The following is a 20217-nucleotide window of genomic DNA, read 5'->3' as shown; positions in this document are numbered from 1 at the left end:
GTCTAATTAAAAGATGTGGTTACCAGCCTTCTTCCAGTATTGCTTGTTTTAAGGATTTTTAAAATTCTCATTGAAGAAAAAAAAGAAGAAAGAGGGAGAAAAAAACCAAACAAAACATAGATGCCTTTAGGAATTTAAGAGTCTCCATTCAGAATGCAGGGCACAACTGTGGATCAAAATCACTTGTATTTTCCCTCTTTCCTGAAAAACCAATGCTTGTTTTTGATAGCACTTCTCGTACTTTAAGTTCTTACCTCATCATTCCTATGCTATATTCTTCCTCCATCCAAAAACCCCTCACTGAACAATAATGCAGCAGCCTTGCTGCACGACAAGGTTGTTTGGATTCCAACAAACATTTTGCTCTTCATTAAAAACAATGGGAAAGTAAATGAACTGTTGGTATACAAGCAACTTTGCTTGTGCTCTTGAACAAAATTACACTGTGGGTTCACACTGCTACAACATTAAAACTACATGCAGTATTTTCTAAAAACGGGAAAATAAAAGTGTGACATAGGTTGGGCCATATCTTCAACTTTTAATCAGGACACTTTTCTTATAAAAAAAAAAAAAAGGAAAGAATTCACCCATCATAACCACAGACCTTTAAAAATCTGCAAATCATCTTCTCAGATTTTGGCATACACATTTACTAAAACAATTTCTAAATGCAACTTACCAAGCATGATAACACCAGCTGAGTAAAACAATCCCTTTTAGTTTTTTCTTCTAAGCAACTTGTTTCAATATCTAGAACAAAGGAAGATGAGAATGGGGAAGAAGAAAAAGAAGCAATCATTACTTGTGGAAACTTGCCTGCCATACTCAAAGAATTTAAATACTTTCTTCCTTAATTATTATCCTGATAAGTGCAAACAACAACGCAATGCAAAGTATCTTGTTTGTACCTTGCTAACTTCCTGCTACCTTTTAGTTCACTTTGATGCCCATGCAATATTTTAACAAATCTCAAAGACCCACAAATCATGTGAAAAGATAGAAAAGAAACCAGAGGAACACCATAACAATGATTACTTCCATTTTCTCTTAGAACAACGTTTATAGCAAGCATTAAGAATCAATAAGATGGAAAGAATAGAAATACAAATTGCTGAAGAAAACTGGGTGATCCTAGCCTTAACATCATAATGTTCTAGATTCCTTTGCCTGGACTTCAGAGTAACTGCTGCTTACTGCCCAGTCACCAGTCTTTTACTAGCTATAATTCTGTATTTCAGTTCTTTCTTTCTTGTCAATGACTGGACACAATTCAGAAATTCATTCCTGTGAGGAGAGGCCATAAAACAATCACCAAGGAAGAATGCTCATCTAGAACAGATGAAAAAAAGGAGTGGAAAACCCAGTAAGATGGAATGTTACTTGCGGGGGGGAAGAGGGGGGGAATAAAGAAAGCAATCCTAATAGTAACAGACACAGCTCAGAGAGGGGAAAAAAAAAGCATTAAGCTCAGTCAAAAAATAAGCAAGCAGTTACATTGAATTTCATTTTGTCTCTGCAGTTTGAAGCATAGCTCCCACTCATACTACCTCTCTGCTACTTGTAGCTGCATGGCATTTGGCTACATAATTTCAGCTAGGGAAGCAAGCACATATATTAATTTCAGTCATTTAAGTAGTTCAAGGAGTGACCCATTCAAGTTCTCTAGCTCAGCTGAAAAGTAAAAGGTGACAATGTAGCACTGCATTATAAAAACCTAATTATTGCAAAGAAAATGATGATACAAGTAGACAGAAATATTAGGAATGAAATAACCAAACTGTATCAATGACAAGTTGCAGAATTCAAGCTACCTACTAAAATGTAACTGATTGTGCACAGCCAGGCTCAGCATTGGCTGAAGCCACATCTGTGATGAACAGACTGGCAACAGAATTCACCCAGATCTGTTGAGAAGTACAGAGGAGCACAGAGCAAGATGTTAAAGTGTGATCTGAAAAAAGGATATAAAAATTCTACTAACGATAGAAACAGCTTTGGATCAACAAAATGCAACACAAAAATCCAGAAGTTACTAACAGAGTAAGAAGTACACATCTCTAAGTTGTCATCGTTAACTAACAGTGACAGCAGAGGTAAGAGTCTTGACAGAGCCCGTTGTGAGAACAGAAGATGGCACAGCAGGAATGCAACTGATTGTCACTGGCTGCACTAACTGGCACCCAGCTCTCTTACGAGCCACCTCCCCTAACTTCTCTTGGCAGAGCCATTTCCACTCCCCTTAGTAGGTAAAGATATCTAGAAACTGTAACAGAACAAAGCAGAATAAAAAGACGTTAAGAACTTAGGTACAGAAGCACTGAACAAGAATGAACACATTTTGTAATTTTAAGTCATGCTTTGCAGATCAAGTAAAAAATCCTGCAGAAATGAATAACTAAAAGTACAAAACATGTATTTCTTCAAATCTGTCACAGCGTGGAAAGAAAGCTTACAGCTTACCTAATATGCAGAATGCATCAGCTAAGATGGAAGGCATGTCCTCACGAAACTCCTAATGAGGAAAAAGAAGAACACATAGTAAATACAGAATTTACAACATGTACACTGAAAATCCTTGCTCTACTACATAAAAGAATATTTGATCAAAACATTCAGATTAATAATGCGTTGTTAAATGAAGTGGCCCATTCAACAATACATAAATAGCAAATAATTACTGATTGCAGGGAAGATGCACCAAAAGACCCAGTAAGAATATTTGGGAAACATCTGAAAGAATTCCCTGACAGACAAATCTACATACATATTAGACATTTAAAATCTGAAAGGGATCTTCTACCACTAATCAATTTCTTTCATTTCTATGTGTGCATAGCAACTGATTTCTAGAAATAAGTTCTGTCTTTGCTTATGAACCATGTGGGAGAAAGGAGGGGAAGAATACAGGCGTGTGCACATTAAGAAAGAAAAAGATATGCTTTCCCTCCCCCCGCCCCCCACCCCAGTGATTCTCTCAGTCTGGAATATCAAACAAAAAATGTTCAGTCTTTACAAAAACTCACAATAATTTTCTTAAAGAGCCACACACAATTCACTGCATATGCCTCTGTAATTGTGCATAGCATAGTAATATGCACAGTAATAACAAACAGTGAGAATGTAATTTGGGCATTTAAGATTTCAAGACTGTAAAATAATTGATACTACATTAATGTAGGATTATTTGCTACTAATAACAGTGTGCATACACACACTTTCATAGATGTCATCCTGCACACGTTACAACTGCAGAACTTACACCCCAGCAGCCAATTAAGTATTTTCAGAAAACAGCAATGCCAGCTAACAGCTGCCCTAAAGGAACATCCTACCTTTGAACAGCTTCCCACTTGATATCCAAGATGGGGTGACTGACTCGCAGCATTAAACCTGCCATCAAACCAGCACCAATTCTGTGTGTGTTTTTCTTAAGTTACCCATGAGTACTTGGTATTCTCCCTATCACACACCTGCGTTTGTCCAGGAATAAGTAACAGGGAGAATGAGCTCTTAGGCATATTTGCCCATGTCAAAGTCTCAAATGAATAGCAATCACGGCAAGTTTTAAAGCAAGAGAGTTGCAGATAAGTGAGTTTATAATTAAAAAAAAAAAAAAAAAAAACAAAACATGCAGCTTTAAAGCTTTTCTAGAAAACCTGTTTTTCCATCCTGCAACTTCCAGTACCTTCTACAATAAACATGTCATACACAAAAGATTAAAGGGTTTTACTCTAGATTTAGGAGAGGATCTTTACAATTATGACGTTTATTTTCATTATGCATGCCTGTGCACGCAGATGAAATGCACCTAATGTACCTATTCCATACACCATGCACATATCTCAATATACACAAACACTGCAGCATCAAACAGGAACACTGTGTCTAAGGTGATCATGGGACCTGGCCATCTCAGCTGTAGAACAGTAAGCAAGCTTGCTGTTACATTAATATATAAATAAAAAAAAGGTAGGTGGCATTACTGGCATGCTGCATACGCAGTTAAACCTATTTCTAGCATTTACAAAAAACTTTAGTCTCCACATAGCCTTAAATTACCTAATTTGTAATTTATGCTAACATGAACATAACTACTCACCACAAAAGCCAGAAAAACAGAAATGCTGACAACCTGTATGTATTTCAAGTGACAGAAATGAAGAAAAAGGATTCGACAAGTTTTTAGACATGAAAAACTATCTTCTTGAATATCATCCATCTTAATCTTCATTCAGATTTCATAACAGACTAGAACTTCAGTAAGCAAATCAATACAAATATAAACTTACTATAATATCAGCAAGAACACCAGAAGCTTGTTCATGCTTTAAGTTTCCTCTCACAACATGAGATGAAAGCTCATACAAAGCCTGCTGGATATCTGTCAAAAGAAAGCACATTATTGAAGCACAAACTAGGTACCTCTTGGCCTACATTCTACAGCCAGGGATGTGTATGATATTGCTGTAGACTTCAGACACTTGACAAGTAAAGAGGGACACAGCGTATACGAGAGGGATTATTTTACTGATTCTGACAAAACTGGAGTTGACCATCAGTGTCTACAGCTTCACAAAGGAGAAAGTCAAAGACTATCTATTCTCATGAGTTTACTGAATAACAGTAAAATAGGATGAAAAACTGCAGTTTTCAGTGAGCGTAACGACTTGAATCTTTGCTGTTGACTTAAACAGACACCTTTAGCTTATAATTCACATGGGCATTGGGTTTTATTTCAGAACATTTTCTTATCTCATAACACATATGCCATCAAAAACTATTTATCTTTCAAGAAGAGAAAACTTAACAGGAATGAAATGCCTCAGAAGGACTTTAATTATTACAAAAGTCTGCCACAACTGAAGGAAACGATTTTCCAAAAGCTTACATTATAGTGAAATATTAAACACAGGTATTACATCTGAGAAAAATCTTGCAATGTCAAATGTGGTGGCTGCAAAAACAGCTACGGTCAGCTCGTAAGGAACTGTTCTTTAAAAAAAAAAACAAAAACCTGCAGCATTGCTATATTTTTGATGTACAAGAAATGTTAGAATTCCACACTTCCAACCTGCAATTGCAGCATGCAGTTGGCTCAATAAATAGTGCTTTCCATGAGCACAGCCACTGCGGAGCGCATCCAAACTTCTCCTTTACATTTCAAATATTTCCTAAAGCAAGAATTTAAAAAACCCTGGAATTTTAATGTCAAAGATAAAGGAAAACAAACGAACACAACTCACCTCTGAAAGTGAGGCTGTCATGGCTTTTGTCTTCACTGAGAGCGCGACACAGTTGCAAACTGTAGTAAAGAAAATATTAACAGTATTTAAAAACAGCTAGATATTAGGAAATTAGCATTAGATAACCCACAAATGTTTCAGGGCTGTTGTTGTTGTGGCTAAAATAATTTTAATTCAAGGCAGTTTAAGTGCCTACGTACATTTTGGCTTTCACACACACACTAATTCACAGAGAAAGTAAAGGAAGAGCAAAGAAACACAAAGCTCCTAATACATCACATACAGAATGCGATCTTCATGCTTCACTCACAGGAAATTCTGACCAATAATTTTTAACACCAACACAAACATGATTTCCTTATACAGTGCTTTAGCAAGAATAAAACAGACTTCTATCTCCAAGTACATGCTGTAACCACTGAGAATTCACTACAGGCTGCAAAGGCCTGTTGTGTTGTGTTATGTTTTCTTGGTCACTCTCAAAGTCACTCCTTAAGCAAATCAGCCATATGTAAGCAGCACACTAAACACCGTACAGACTGGTCCACAGAACAAAATTTTAGCTCCCTGCATTATGAAATGAATGCTGCAATAGCAGGCTACATGACACTGAAGGCTTAGACACAGACATGCAACCCAAGCTTCCAAGGGCTTTATCTTCCATTACAATTTTCACTCCAGGAGGAGGCTGCAAAAACAGCTTCACCTCAACGAGCATCAGCACTCAAGAGGTGGCGCTTTACCTCCTTTATTACAGCCACCAAAGGATGTCCTCCAAAAACCTTATTCACACTTGCAAGTTTTCAGTCAAGTTTACCATTTTTCCAGAACTTTCCATAAAAACAAACTGAAGGCAGCAACAGAGCTACATTGTATTCCTACATAAATCCTAAGTCTACAGCCTCCTACCTGACCAATTCTTTCACATTACCTAACAAGGCAAGTAAGTACTACTGCTACAGAGTCTCATTATGGAAAAATAAACCACAAAGAAGCATTTGGTAGCAATCCATCACTCCTGTTTGTATCCTGCACAAATTATTATCTCTCCAGCAGGACTAAACCACTGCTCCAGCAATCAAAGAATAATATTAAGCAAGGCATATTTACCCTCTAAAGACGACTGGAACATGGTTAGTTTTACACAGAAGCAGGATATGATCATAAGAAATACGCAACCTGAGCAAAAAGCGACGCCAGGGCAATGACATCTCTAATGCTATTGCACAAAACGAAATACATTCCTAAACTACCAGAAAAGACAGTGCAAAGAAACGGACAATACTCTGTGTTTCACAGGCTGTAAATGGTAATGCTAAATGCACTTCTTATTTTTGAAGCAAGGATGGGGTTTTTTCAGCCATTCTCAATGACAATTTAACTCACGTCAGACCTAAAATTTTGATAGCTACTCCACGCCCAAGGTGTGAATGAAGGAATCGTTTTTAAGCTCTGTAAACAAGTAACAGTGAGGTGAAACCTCCAATTCTACAGAATTATCAGCTTATCAAGAAGTCAAACACCAGAATAAAGGGAGCAGTAAGGAAGGAAGACAAGGCAGAAGCCCCCCATCCAGTACCAAAAAGCCATGATGTTAAGTTATCCAGTCTTAGCTGAGTACAGAAGTTAAAAAAATTAAAACATCAGCCCTTCCAAACCATCAGTATCTGTATGATTTACCAACCAAGAAAGAAAAAAAGAAACAATATTTTCCCACTTAAAGCCCAGAAAATGGAAACTTATCAGGTCCAGCTTTCAGTTCAACAGTCCAAACATCAAAAAGTTTACAACTCTAACTTCACTCTGGTTCATTTCTGCAAGTTTAGGATGTGGAACTTCCCTATCCTACTACATTCCACCTGGGTATAACCAATGTAATAAACCCAAACTGCAAGCTGAGTACAGAATAAGCCAGGAAATAAACATCTAAACACAACAACACAAAGAATCACTGCTGAAAAAAAAAGTTGTTTTGGTTGAAGATGGGCTGCGTTTGTTTAAACAACAGCAGCTCCAAAGTTCTGCAGGTGCTCAACACAAGTTTGCACAGAGCCAGAAGTTGGACCTCAGCCTCCCAGTTCACACACAACGTCCTACATACACACAGTTACACTCTCACACATAGCATAAGGCAGAAGTTATCATAAAGTGCACGTGTCTGCAAATATTGACTATATGCAGAACTCCACTGATGCAGGTAGCTCTTTTGTTGAGCTGAAACACAAACAATGGCATTTTGCAGCTAGGATGGCCAAACTACAACTGAAGCCTGCTTTCCTGACTCTCAGCCCTCTAATTGCTACTCAACCTTATGACACACCTCACGCACACAGAGCAACAAACACTGTAGGAGGGCCAGAACGACTTTGTCTCAAAATCTCAAGTTCACTGAACATTGAGCTTCTTCAGTTCATCATGAAGTTTAACAGACTGCATAAACGGCCAGCTGAGCGCGCTATTAAAGTCCTGCTTCTCTCTTCAGTCTGTTTGATCTGTCACACACAAAAAAACACCAACAAGCAAGAGCAATCCCATAAGCACTTGCCATTGCACATCTGTTCTCTACGTTCCTGTTCGCTACAGCCATACACCAGCACCTTGCTGTGGAAGGCACTACAGAAAACAATACAGCGTCCATACAAAAGGACAGTATACACATACACAGATAGATAGGATCCTATAAGCACAATAAGCAGTCACTCACACATGCCAACTCAATCTCCACACTACCTTGCAGTAGCAAAACAAAGAATTTAAATAATGTCTCTTCAGACAGAGAAGGATCTGAACAAAAAGAAGACAGGTGATGAGCACTTTGTGACAAACCTCTAGCTTTGGTAACTAAAAAAACCTCAAAACTAGTACGTGGTCTACATTCATGTATCCATATCAGACATTATTACACATTGGTTGCTGGGTTAATTAAATTAGAAGAGCTCAACAGTGCCCAAGAAGTGCATGGTCTCCACTCTGCAGGCTCCAGAATGCCACCTCACCTATTCACCTGGGACTTCTCAGGACACACAAAACCCTCATCTTTCAGGTTCTGACCACTGCCAAACCATGAGGACAAAGGGATCATATCAGAAATAATAAGTTTACTCTTTCCCATAGGAGTGAAAGAAAATATAGAAGATAGTCAGTCAAAAAACTGATTTTACTACTGCATTTCCTTAGGAACGACTCTGTATTTCACTTTCAAGTAACTTTTTTTTTTTTATTTATTTATTTTACTAACAGAACCTCCAAAAGACTACAGTCATATTTTAAATCTGTACATCTTACAGAATAGGCAGAGCACTGCCACACATCTCAGGACTGTGTAAGAACACATAACAGCAACCACCTTTAGCATTCGTTGGTAATTGCAGTGCAAGCCAAAACACTAAAGGCAAATCATTTACTTTTTTCAGTACACTGCCAAAATACCAACTCAGGCTGACCTAATCAGATCCTGTAAAATAATCCAGTAAATAAATATTTCTACTTAATTCATATTTTTGGGTCTTTGTTTTAGATAAGTAGTTTGGTAAAACAAGAAGTATCACTACATCTACTTTCCTTTTAATTTAGCACTTTAAAATATTTTGTGTGCTTTGGTTTGGAAAGAAAGTATAATCGTTTTATTTTCATCCAGTTAGAAGAAATGAATAGGAGATAAGTTTTGGAAAAACAAAGGCTAAGTTAAATACCAAAAAGTTCCTCCCAGAAAATGTGGTTTCTTACAAAGTTCTCCAGGACAGATGCATCTACGGATGCATTATCTTGTGCCTAGAAAATAATTTCATGCATATTTCACATTCATAAAGCTGACAACTCTTATCCAGCTGCAATCACATTGCCTTTAGAACTAATGGCATTTCTTGCAAGCTACTGTTAACACCACGTCTGAAACTGTATTTCAATTGGCATAAGGGCCACAGTAGAGGAATTTCACAAATTTTATTGCCCCCACAGGAGGTTCACACTTTCTTCACAGTCACGTTTAAGACATAGGGCTGCAGGAGAAAGGGAGACCCACAAGAGGTTTGTCCATAGCCTTCCCACAGCTCAAATTCTGAGAATTCAGTTGAAACTGTTAACTGATCAACTAGAACATTGCTGTCCTCAGGCTCCATATAACCTCAGAGCTCATAACAGGGAAGTTACAAAAATCATCATCTTATTTGATGACAAAAGACAAAAAATAACTCAAGGGCTACTATAGGAAGAAAAAGTGGATCTGTATGCACATCACATACAAAACCACATTTTATTAGAGCTACTAGCATACTTTCAAAAGACATCAGTATGTATGTTCTTACATGTTATCCTTTGTTGTTCATACAGAAGTTTAACTAAGTTCAGGCAATAAATAAGGAGACTTTTTACTAAGGATTCTCCAGCTGTTGTTGTGCAGTCAATGCTTTAAAGTCAGTGCAAACCTCCATTATCCGGGGGCTCCTGAACACTTCAGTTTTTCTTTTTCAAAATTCAGGAACTGAACAGACTTTCTTTGCCCTTGTTTCACACACTTAGAAACACATTAACTCCAGCACAATTCAAGCACAGCAGTGACACAGACATAAGAAGGTCCCTTCACTATAAAGCAGAGAGTCTGGTGAACGCAGAGTTTCGTGCAGAGCCTCTGTGTTTACTCTCTACCCCACTAACTTTCTCCTCAAACATGAGGCCAATCATCACCCTAACTGCTGAATCTAAATACACGAACAAAAGAAAACGTCAAAAGGAGCAAAAATACCACAGAGTGTTTCCCATAAAGTGATCCCCAAATATTTGCCTATATTTGAAACCTCAGGGCTTTTTTTAGTTATAATAAAGGGCTAAAGGAAACAGAAAAACTAAAATAGGATCATTTAAGAGCACACAGTAAGTTGGGCACCTCGTCGAAACTGATGCAGTACAGAAAAACTGACAGCCTGGTGAACGACGTGTGAGCAAAAGAAGGCCGTGAAAAGGAAGCCCACAGCACAGGTGGATCGATGCGGGAAGCTGCACCCAGCCCCTCTGGTGCTCGATTGCTCTCTAGGATAACTGGAACGGGCCGACCCTACCAAGGCTGAACTGAAGCGGCACAGCGCCAGGCGGCCGGGAACAGGCATAAAGAGCGAAACGGCGGCCGAGCTTTCCACTAAGGAGACGGGCAGCGCGGGGCCGGGTGAGATGGGAACATTACGAGGCGCCCGAAGCCGCGGCGCGGCCCGGAGCGGGAGGGGGCGCTCGGGGCCGGCCGAACTGGGCCCGGTACCGGCAGAACGGCCCAGCGGGCCCGGCGGCGCGCAGCAGGCCCGGCCCGGCCCCCGCCCTCACACGGCTTCGTCCCCCAGCGCCGAGCCGCGGCCCCGCGTCCTGCCGCCCGCTCCCATCTCCCCGCCCCCCGCCCCTCCCCCTCCCGCAGCCCGGAGGCCCGTCGGCGCCCCGCCGCCCTCCCGCGCGCGGCCCCAGCACTCACAACTCGTTCCTGCCCCCCTTTTCCCAGTTCTTTATCCACTCGGCGGGGAGCACGATCGCCATCTTCCCTGTGTGGCGCCGAGAAGCCCGGATGCGGGAGCGACGGGCGCAGGTCAGAGGGGACGCCGCGGCCCGCGAGGCACGACGGGACGGCCGCGCCGTGCCTAAGGAGACGGCGCGCGCAGGGCCGCGACGGCGCGTGCTCCGCAACGCCCCGAGGAGTGACGTCACCGAGCCCGGTAACAGCGCTGCGGCGTATGGGCGTTCCGTGCGCCGTCCTTTCGTGCCGAGGCGGGCGCTGCAGATGCGATGTCGCAGCTGTGCGTTTCGTAACTGCCATTTTTTACGTCTGTGTTAGAACTCGGAGACAAAACGTTGTGCTTTCAAATACGGGCTTGCATAATTTGAGCGTGGTGCTGAAGCATGCAGCTTATTCAGCCGTGGAGGAGAGAAGTGCTCCATGCTACATGCTCTCAGTTCACATAGCCGTGGCAGGGATTAATGGCAGAGCTGATTCTTAAAGACTGTAGAAATGCGGTTGGGACCACATGCAGAATGCACAAGGCTTTCAGCAGGTCTCGTATCTGTGTGGCTGTCACCCGAACCTTGGCATGTATCAGTCAAATATGGAAGCGTGACAGTTCTTGAAGGATGAGAGTTGTATGCAGGTTTTGGTTCCCAAAGCTTCACAGTGTGAATGTCACTGAAAAGAACTGCAGAAAATCCATGCAAGCATTGTATGTCAACCATTCCTTTCAGTGCTAGGTGTATGTGTTTAACTGTATGAGTTTCAATCGGGCCAAGTGTCGGGCCCTGTATTTTGGTCACAACAACCCCAGGCAACCCTACAGGCCTGGGGAGGAGAGGCTGGAAAGCTGCCTGATGGAAAGGGACCTTGGTGTGCTGATGGGCAGTGGGCTGAAGATGAGCAGCAGTGTGCCCAGGTGGCCAAGAAGGCCGATGGCATCCTGGCTTGGATCAGGAATGCTGTGGTGAGCAGCACCAGGGAAGTCATCCTGCCCTGCACTCAGCACTGGTGAGGCCTCACCTCCAGTGCTGTGTTCAGTTTGGGGCACCTCAGTACAGAAAGGAATGGAGGTGCTGCAGCAGGTCCAGAGAAGGGCAGCAAGGCTGGGGAAGGTCTTGGAGAATATGGCCTATGAGGAGAGACTGAAGGAACTGGGGCTGTTCAGTCTGGGGAAGAGGAGGAGGCTGAGGGGAAACCTTACTGCTCTCTTCCAATATCTGAAAGGTGATTGCACTGAGAGCGGGGTTGGTCTCTTCTTACTGATGACAGGACGAGGGGAAATGGCCTCAAGTTGTGCCAGGGTAAGTTTAGGTTGGATATCAGGAAACATTTCATTACAGAAAGGGTTGTTAAGCACTGCAATGGGCTGCTCAGGGAGGTGGTTGAGTCACCATCCCTGGATGTGTTTAAAAACTGTTTGGATGTGGTGCTCAGGGACGTGATTTAGCGGAGGGTTGTTAGAGTTAGGGTGGTAAGGTCAGGTTGTGGTTGAACTCAATGATCTTTAAGGTCTTTTCCAACCTGAGCAATTCTGTGATTCTATGATTCTAAGTGCTTTGTAATATACTCACAGTCTGTTTAGGGCCTATTCTTGTGTTATGTCTGTGCAAGCTGAGACTTGCAGACAAGGCATGAGCAGAGTTTTCCTTTTAGGCAAAGGATGCCACTGTCAGGTCCTGAAATATGAAATATTTTCTTACGTAAATATTGATTTGTAGCTCAACATTATCCACAGTTTTCAAAACATTGCCATTCTGAGTTCCAAATTACTTTTTTTTTCAGTTTTTAATAAAATGATAAAAATTAGTAAAAAAGAATTTAAAACAACGCCAAAAAGCATAGAATAATACACTTCATAAAGAATTTTCTTATAAATCCACATGAAATTAAGTATTTTCTCAGAAATCATAGTCAAACAGGCATATTTCTCCAATTTCCTGGTTATAACTAGATCAGAGCAAAAAGCAGTGGCAAGCATATATAAATGTATAACTATTACTTGTGTTTTAGAGTCTAGATTCATTCTAGTCTAAATCTGCTTTCCACAACTTCCATTAGCATCACTGAAACTATTTGCTTTCTCCAGTTTAAAACAGACGTAAGAAAAGCCTGATACAAATCTTCATAAAGGATCAAAATAAACCTGTATCTCGGTTGGCTAAAATATATTTTAGACATCTTTTAGAAGTTCTCTTGCAGTTAATTTAGCTATTATATGCTTCCTATTATTATTTACAAATATGCATACGTGTATATCATCCATTTATATTGTTACAACGTCTTCAATCATAGAATACTTCAGGCTGGGAGGGCCTTTAGGTAGCCACCTGCCCCAGGTACAAGTAGGCTGCTCAAAGCCTCATCTGAGAGTTTCAAATCCTTTTAAGGAGGTGATTCCACAGCAAAGATTTTGAGCACCGAAGAGATTTTTCCTTGAATCCGGTTGGAATTGTGTCTGTTCCCTCTTCTTTTGCAGTACTCTCTGAGAATAACCTGGGTCCACGATATTTGTGTAGAACTAAAGAAGCACTTGGTGAATGTGAATAAAATTTGTTCTACTTATGATACGCAGCTCCTAAAACACAGACATTCATACATTTGAATGGGTACTCGACAGCCTCTAATGTTTATTCTCCATCCATTCAGAAGGCTTTTGTGTGCTTGAAAAAAGTGTCATGGATATCCTAAGGTTCCTGTAAGTGAATCAAAGGCCTTTTTTTAAAAGCTAGGATGTTTCTCTCATTTCAAAAATTCTTAGAGATTTCATCTCAATCAGGATGGATCTATTCAGAGAATTTTCTTTTGGCATTTTGTTTCCTTCTGCTATTTTTATAAGCTTACATTTACCTGTCTAAATATTTGGATAAAAAGAAGTCTTAAAAAGAATGAAAAATAATGATGCCTGTAAAGCCACTATATGTCACACTGCAGTCTTGAGTCACCTGCTGTCCCTCCAGCCTGAATAAAGAAGAAATCTGAACATTTTTTCCAACTTCATTGAAGAAAATGCCTCAGTTGGGCTCTATGGTAACAGCTGGATAGCAGTAAGTTATTATTAAGCCTGACTGCAACTGTAAGGCTTTCAAAGCTGTGCTATGTGATGAAGCAAAGTTACAAGAAAATAAGTGTTAATCTTAAAAAAAAAAAGCATATGCTCTTGGTTTTCTAAATAAATACTACACTAAATGTGCAAAAGCAGAAGAAAGAAAATGTTTGAACAGTTTGTTTCCTCTATAATAACCTTCATGAATTTGTGCGACAAGGCACAACTTTATTATCCTCTGTGAGATACAAACAGCAGAAGGTTTTGCTCTTCTTGCACAGACATTTAAGAGTAGCAATTTGGAATAAAATGTCCTTTAATACTGTTGTGGGTTTTTTTAAGTCATATTTATGTAAGAATTAATTACTCGACATTCCTGAAATATGCAATTTTATTTATTAATTTATTTTTAATCAGTCACAGTTGGGTGTTATTCGTGCTTTTTTGCGCTTGTTTTTTTATGGTTTGCATTTTCTTTTTTCCATTTGTTGATTTTGGTTGTTGTAGTTTGATGGTGGATTTGTTTTGCTGGTTTTTTGTTTGTTTGTTTGTTTGTTTCTGGGAACATTTCCTGAATTCTCACACAAAAGAAAAAGGGGATGACTTCCATTTGGTAAATGCTGTTTAGACAGGGTTCCTCATAAACATTATCTAGTACTGCCTGTTTCTATTCCGCTGGGCTATTGAAAAGAGAAACACTGTCACGTAAGTGACTGCCAAATTGATCTTCTAACAGTTAGGGTATTTTCATAGCTAGACTTAGTATCCATCAGCCATAGATTTAGGTTCAATTTCCTGACCACATGGGCCTGGAAGGGGTCTGGTGCAGGTTTTGAAATAGTTTCATTCCACTTCTTAGTCTTTTGGTTCTGTGTATGTTCATGTGTCTGCTGATAGAGAATGGAGGGCAGAAATACTTTTTAAGCTCCCTTCCACACATTTCCTGTGAAAAGGTGGCTTATTTTATTAGAAATGATGCTGTGAATTTGGAGAGCACTTCATCATCTGACCTGAGATTGAGATTGTGTCTGACAGGAATTAGAATAGTTATTTACTTGAGAGTATTTCAATCTACCTCAAGGTAGCTTGGGTGTTTGGAGGGTGTTCTTCTTTCTCTGATCAGCATAAGTAAGCAAAAATAAAAACACTGGTTCAGCAATGGAACTGAGAAATTAGAAATATGGGGGAAAAAAGATAATTGTTTTTTTAATCACAGCTTCACTGAATGATCAAATGTTAGCTGTGAAATGAAGATTGGCAAGGCAGTTCCTGCTGGGATTTCCCTGTAGGGGGGGGACAAGCTGTTCTGATGGGTTGTGCTCCCAGAGCCACTGAGAACAGGGGTGGTTCCTTCTTGCCTGCTTCAAAGGCACAAGGAAGAAATAGCAAATGCTTTAAGAAACGTTTTGAAACACCTTGTTTTCTGGTACATGCACCTTCCTAGCAAGTGCTCTATCAAAGTCCATTATTAAAATCTCAGATATTAGTATTTAGAGTTTGAAAATATGGACAAAGTTAGGAGCTTTGCAAGTTTTGCAAGCTGAGCAGTGACAGTGTCACTGGCAAGGCAGCTGAGAGGCTTGCAGCATAACCTGGGTCCACTGCTGCAGAAAGGAGGAGTACAACTTGCAGAACAGGTACTCCAGACCTCACAGCTCATCTTTTGCTGTGCCTGATGGCTGGGTGTCCTGCAGGATGGCCCTACATCATTACACCTTAATGTAGCATACACCCCATAGAACTCTGTGTTTGACTTTACGGTATTTTGCTGGCAAAACCCATCGGATAACTTCAGTACATCATCAGCCCTCAATCCTGCAAGTGAGAGCATGGTGCAGCAGCTCTGAGGCAGAGGCCATGCTGGTGTCTGAGGAACTCTGAGGCAGCAGTGCTACAGTTTGTGCTCCTGTCCCTCCTGTCTGGGATGTGTTCAGAGGAGACTGGAGGGTTGGCTGGGTGCTGCTGGAAGCTCAGGGAGCCAAAGTCTGCCAAAACAGCCTCTGCTTACCAATAGCTGCAGCTTGCAGGAGCTGATTGGTGTGGCTGCTGTTGACGTTTGTGGGCCCTTACCTGTAGCACCTGTTAGTGGGTGAAAGTGTGAACACTGTAGTTGCCTCACATTTGTTAATTGTGAGAGCTAAGAGTATTACCATACTGAGAAAATATGAAGGTTTGAAGGTCAACCCTGCATTTGGTGAGTCCAACTCTTATCAGCATGGTCCATGCACTCATTACCGTTGTGTACCCCAAATATCAGGTATGTTAAAATGGAAGTGTCTGTGCCTGAAGATAATCATGCAAGAAAAACCTGAATTCCTAATCTTGGGGCTTGCAGACTGTTAGACAGAAAATATATTTCTCAAACTGTCAGTCCTGACTCTTTATTCTCAGTCTCAGATCAGAAAGCACTCCTCCATTGTTTCTCTGTTCTGCTGTTTCTTTTTCTTCTGGTATCTTGATTCTGACTAGAGTCCAAAGGCAGTGTATTCTTAAATAAACCTGCCTTTGTTATGAGTAATCATCGCATATATTGCTTACATGTACAGCAATATAAAACGCTCAAGAACTAAAAACAAGCCCTTCTAAGATTTAGACAGCCATCTTGAGTTTCCCCCATTTGCAAAAATTCTCAGACATCATCAACACGGTGTGGGGCAATTGAAAGACCAGGCTGACCAACTAAAAGGGATATGTTTGTTCCCCATAGCATCCCTCTTCATGCCTATCTTCCTCTTTTCTGCCTTTAGGACAGCCTGTGCTGAATACAAAGTAGGAGATAGGCAAGCACTGCCTTAAACGTGGCCTTTTTCAAGTTACTGTACCACTAAATTATAATGTATAGTAAGTACCTGCAATCCAATGCTAATATTGCAGCATGAAGGAGTTATGAGCAGAAAACCACATGTGGCCATATGCCAAATGCTTGCTGAGTTCAAATCCCAGCTCTAGATGATTATTTCTTGCATTAATCAGTTCAAACGGAGCTAAAATAAATCACTAGTTACACGTTTACCATTTTCCTTTCCATTTGGCGTTTCTCTTTACTCGTCTGCTCAGAAAGTTGTGAAGGAAAGTAAATATTCCATGCTTCTTCCTGAGTTGACATTAGATGCAAGTGAACTTGGAATTAGTTTCAGCTAGCAGTATACCAAAACACCCAAAGACCTCTTGTTTCATACTTAAACACAAACTTTTCTGTGGGACATCTGTTACTGGATTAAGTACGACCACCTTTATTTCATGCTTTAATTTTGCTGAGGATATTTTATCACTAATAGATTTGGGAATTGCAGGAAAGTATATCCTGCCTAAGATCTTATACCTGAAATTGAAAAAGCTCATCATGTTTTTTCAACTTTTCTGTGGTATGATGATACCCCTAAATATTTCTAGCTTCCATTTAGTCCTTTCTACCTTCACTGAAATGTAGTGGGAATGATGTTCATCACATGCTGATGAAAAGAAATAAAGGCCTGATGGGAGTCATGCTTTTCTGAAAGAGAGATATGATATTCTGTGGACCAAAATAAAAATGCAGGACTTCCATATTGCCTTCAGACAACTCCATCTCTTCCTCCAACAGCAATACAGCAAGAACATTGGATGTAATTCAGAGAAAAAACACAGATTTCAGGCATCTGTTCTTTATCAGTTATTTGATTTAGTAGTGCCATATTCATTAGAAAATGTTCCTAGTTAAGTTACTGTTCTGTACTGCACTGGGCATCAGAATTCCTATGTCAATAAGATTAGTAAGAAATAAGAAGTTACTTTAATTTCTTGCAGAATATATCAACAAAGGTGGATTCCCATATTAACTTCTGTGACTTGCAACCCCTTACTGATTAAACAGTCCATATCAATGAACTGTTTGCTGTCTAGTTCATATTTGTCCGACTCAAACATCCTGAAGTGTATTGAAATATGAAACATGTTTGTGTAAAAAAAAAAAGCCTGAAAGAGGCATTTGGTATGACTGTCAGATTTATTGTGTTACAGACTCACTGAATAGTTCAGATTGGAAGGGATCTCAGGAGGCGATGTAATCCAGCGTTCCAAGGATCAGCCATGAGATCAGTTCATGTTGCCCTAGTCTGGTCGTGAAACTCTCCAAGTTTGGAGACTGCTTGAATGTCCTCATGTCTGGAAAAGCCTTGTTTGTTTCTGTTTATCTACATTGTCTACCGCTCCACCAGGCACCCCTGTGAAGAGCTTGCCTCCATCCCCTTGGTAGCTCCTTTGCAAGTGATGGAAGGCTGCTGTTAAGTACTTCCCAAGCTGTATCTTCTCCAGGCTGAACAAGCCTTTCCTGTTCCCTCTGCCATGCTTCACCATCCTGATGGTCAAGGAGTGCTGGCCTCACCCCAGTTCAAGTTTTTTCTTGTTCTGGGCTCCCTAGTACTGAACGCAGCATTGTAAATGTGGTGTAGGGAATGCTGAGTGGAGAGGGATAATGACTCCTTTCTATGTTCCTGTTCACACCATCCGCAATGCTTTTCAATCTAACGGACTTGTTTCTTCACCTATTTGTAGTATAAATTACATGAGCTGAAAGAAATACATTACAGTACGTCATGCAGGTACGCAGTATTACGGAAACCACACTGCATCTATTCATGCTTATACTTCCACCCAGTAAGAGGATTTTCCTTACTGAATGAAGTACATCAATCAGATTGAGAGAGGTATTACCTTATCTCACTAAATAGTTCATCTTTGTAAAACTTCAGCTCCTTTTTTTGTTTATCTGGGAATAAGATTCAGGGATACGACAAAGACACTCAAACCAATGGAACTGCTTTGTGATGAGTTAAGATTTGTAGGCAGTGGTTACAGGTCCTTCCATGCAAATACAAGTCCTTCCAAAGCAAATAAAAAGCACTGAGAGGCTATCTCTGTTTGAAATCAGCAAACCAAAGTCTGTTGTTTTGTTTTGTTTATAAATACAGACTACTCAACCAATTCCAGCAAGTTTGTTTCATTTTAAAGGAAAGAATGAATACAGCAAGCAGGAATATTTGTCTACGCCTAGTTCAACTTGACAAAGATATTGCCTGTGATTTTCTGCTCAAAGTTTAATTACTTTCTTTGGCTCAGTTACCAGAACTCTGCTTACTGTGAAAGGTACTTCAAAGTAATACAATTAATTTTAATGTTGAGTCACCAAAGATGTTGTTAGTTTTGGCTTACAGTACAACTTACTGATTCAGAATTTTATTTTAAACTGAACTTAAAATTGTTTGTACAGAAGAACAAGAACTAGCTTGTGTAGAAGGTAAAACATTTTATAAGCATTACTCTTCTTGTTGTCATTATTTTTCTTTTCTGCTATGTTTTCTTATATTCTGGCTGTTCTGTGTATTGTGACTAGAAGTTTTGGGTTTTGTTTGATCAAAATGTTTGATTTAAACATCAAAACGCAGAAGTGGGTCACTGTAAAAACACTTTGTATGTATTTAAAAATATTTTGATATTTAAAAATGATTTGCCTCTTTGGAAAAGTATCAAAATCTCAACAAAGCAATGGCATTTGTGAAAATCATTGCTAATGAATGTATTGATGATGTGGGGGTGATGAGGATTTATAAGATCAAATATTCACACTCATTCTGCACTGTTGCAGTGCTAACCTCTCACCATGTCATAATATTTCTGAGATCTTTAAATAAATAAATATGCTTTGCTATGGTGTGAACTGAGTTTGGTTTGATAGGAATCTCTACTATTGAAATACAGCTATTTCTCATATACTGAAATCAGTACAATTATCATCTTGGATTTTTTAGTCAAGTTCTTTCTAGCATGCACAAATATTGACCTTGATACTCAACCCTTTTACTTTTGATTATTTTCTCTTCAGTAAATAGGAAATAAAATTAAAAGAGAGCAAGGAAGAGAAATGGCATGTGTATATGGAACAGACAGCAATTTAGACTATTAGAAAAGTGTGTTTTAATATTTCAGCCAGCTGTGCCTGAAGCAAATTGTTTTCACAGAACATTCATTGAGGCCATCTCTGTTCATAGTGAAGAACATCACTTTAATTCTTAAATAATATTTCTGTAGTTGTGTTCCAGAACGATGGGCTGCATTTTCAGTACAGTCGGTTTGCTCATCTAGAAATTACTTTGTTTTTACGCTGTACAGATACACCGAAGATTTCGGATAGGAGAAGTGCCAACCTGCTGAGATGTCAGCCTACACACTGCTAACTCAGGACTGGAAAAACTCGTTGTTCTCTTGAGAGAGAAGGCTGCAGTGACCTCACCAGATGCCTGAAGTATAGGAACAGCTTTACCGACACCATTACTTTCCTGAGCCACTACTTTGTTATTTTTGCAGTTCTGCAATGTAAGAACTACAGGACTTTAGTTAGATTGTAAAGCACGAGAGCTCCCAGTTTTCTATGGATTAAAAAAAAGAAAGGTTAGTGGGATATTTTAATATTG

The 20217-nt window shown here is 39.9% G+C and overlaps 1 protein-coding gene across 3 annotated transcripts in view; it reads right to left on the bottom strand.

The window, feature by feature from the left end:
• The window catches only part of THOC2 (THO complex 2), a 51594-nt gene extending 40716 nt beyond the window's left edge, over positions 1 to 10878 (bottom strand). For 2 of the 3 annotated variants that reach the window (XM_048959385.1, XM_048959386.1), the window contains exons 1-5: positions 10699 to 10878; positions 5247 to 5305; positions 4293 to 4384; positions 2464 to 2515; positions 683 to 753 (exon numbers count right to left, since the gene is read on the bottom strand). In XM_048959385.1, coding sequence (XP_048815342.1) covers positions 683 to 753; positions 2464 to 2515; positions 4293 to 4384; positions 5247 to 5305; positions 10699 to 10760 — 336 coding nt within the window. In that variant the 5' untranslated portion in view covers positions 10761 to 10878. The remainder of the gene's footprint in view (positions 1 to 682; positions 754 to 2463; positions 2516 to 4292; positions 4385 to 5246; positions 5306 to 10698) is intronic. The other variant, XM_048959387.1, reaches the window with a different exon arrangement.
• Between the last annotated feature and the right edge of the window lie 9339 nt (positions 10879 to 20217).

Source organism: Lagopus muta, chromosome 13 (assembly GCF_023343835.1).
Source record: "Lagopus muta isolate bLagMut1 chromosome 13, bLagMut1 primary, whole genome shotgun sequence".
NCBI classification, from domain to species: Eukaryota; Metazoa; Chordata; class Aves; order Galliformes; family Phasianidae; genus Lagopus; species Lagopus muta.
This window is presented reverse-complemented; position numbering and strand designations above follow the sequence as displayed.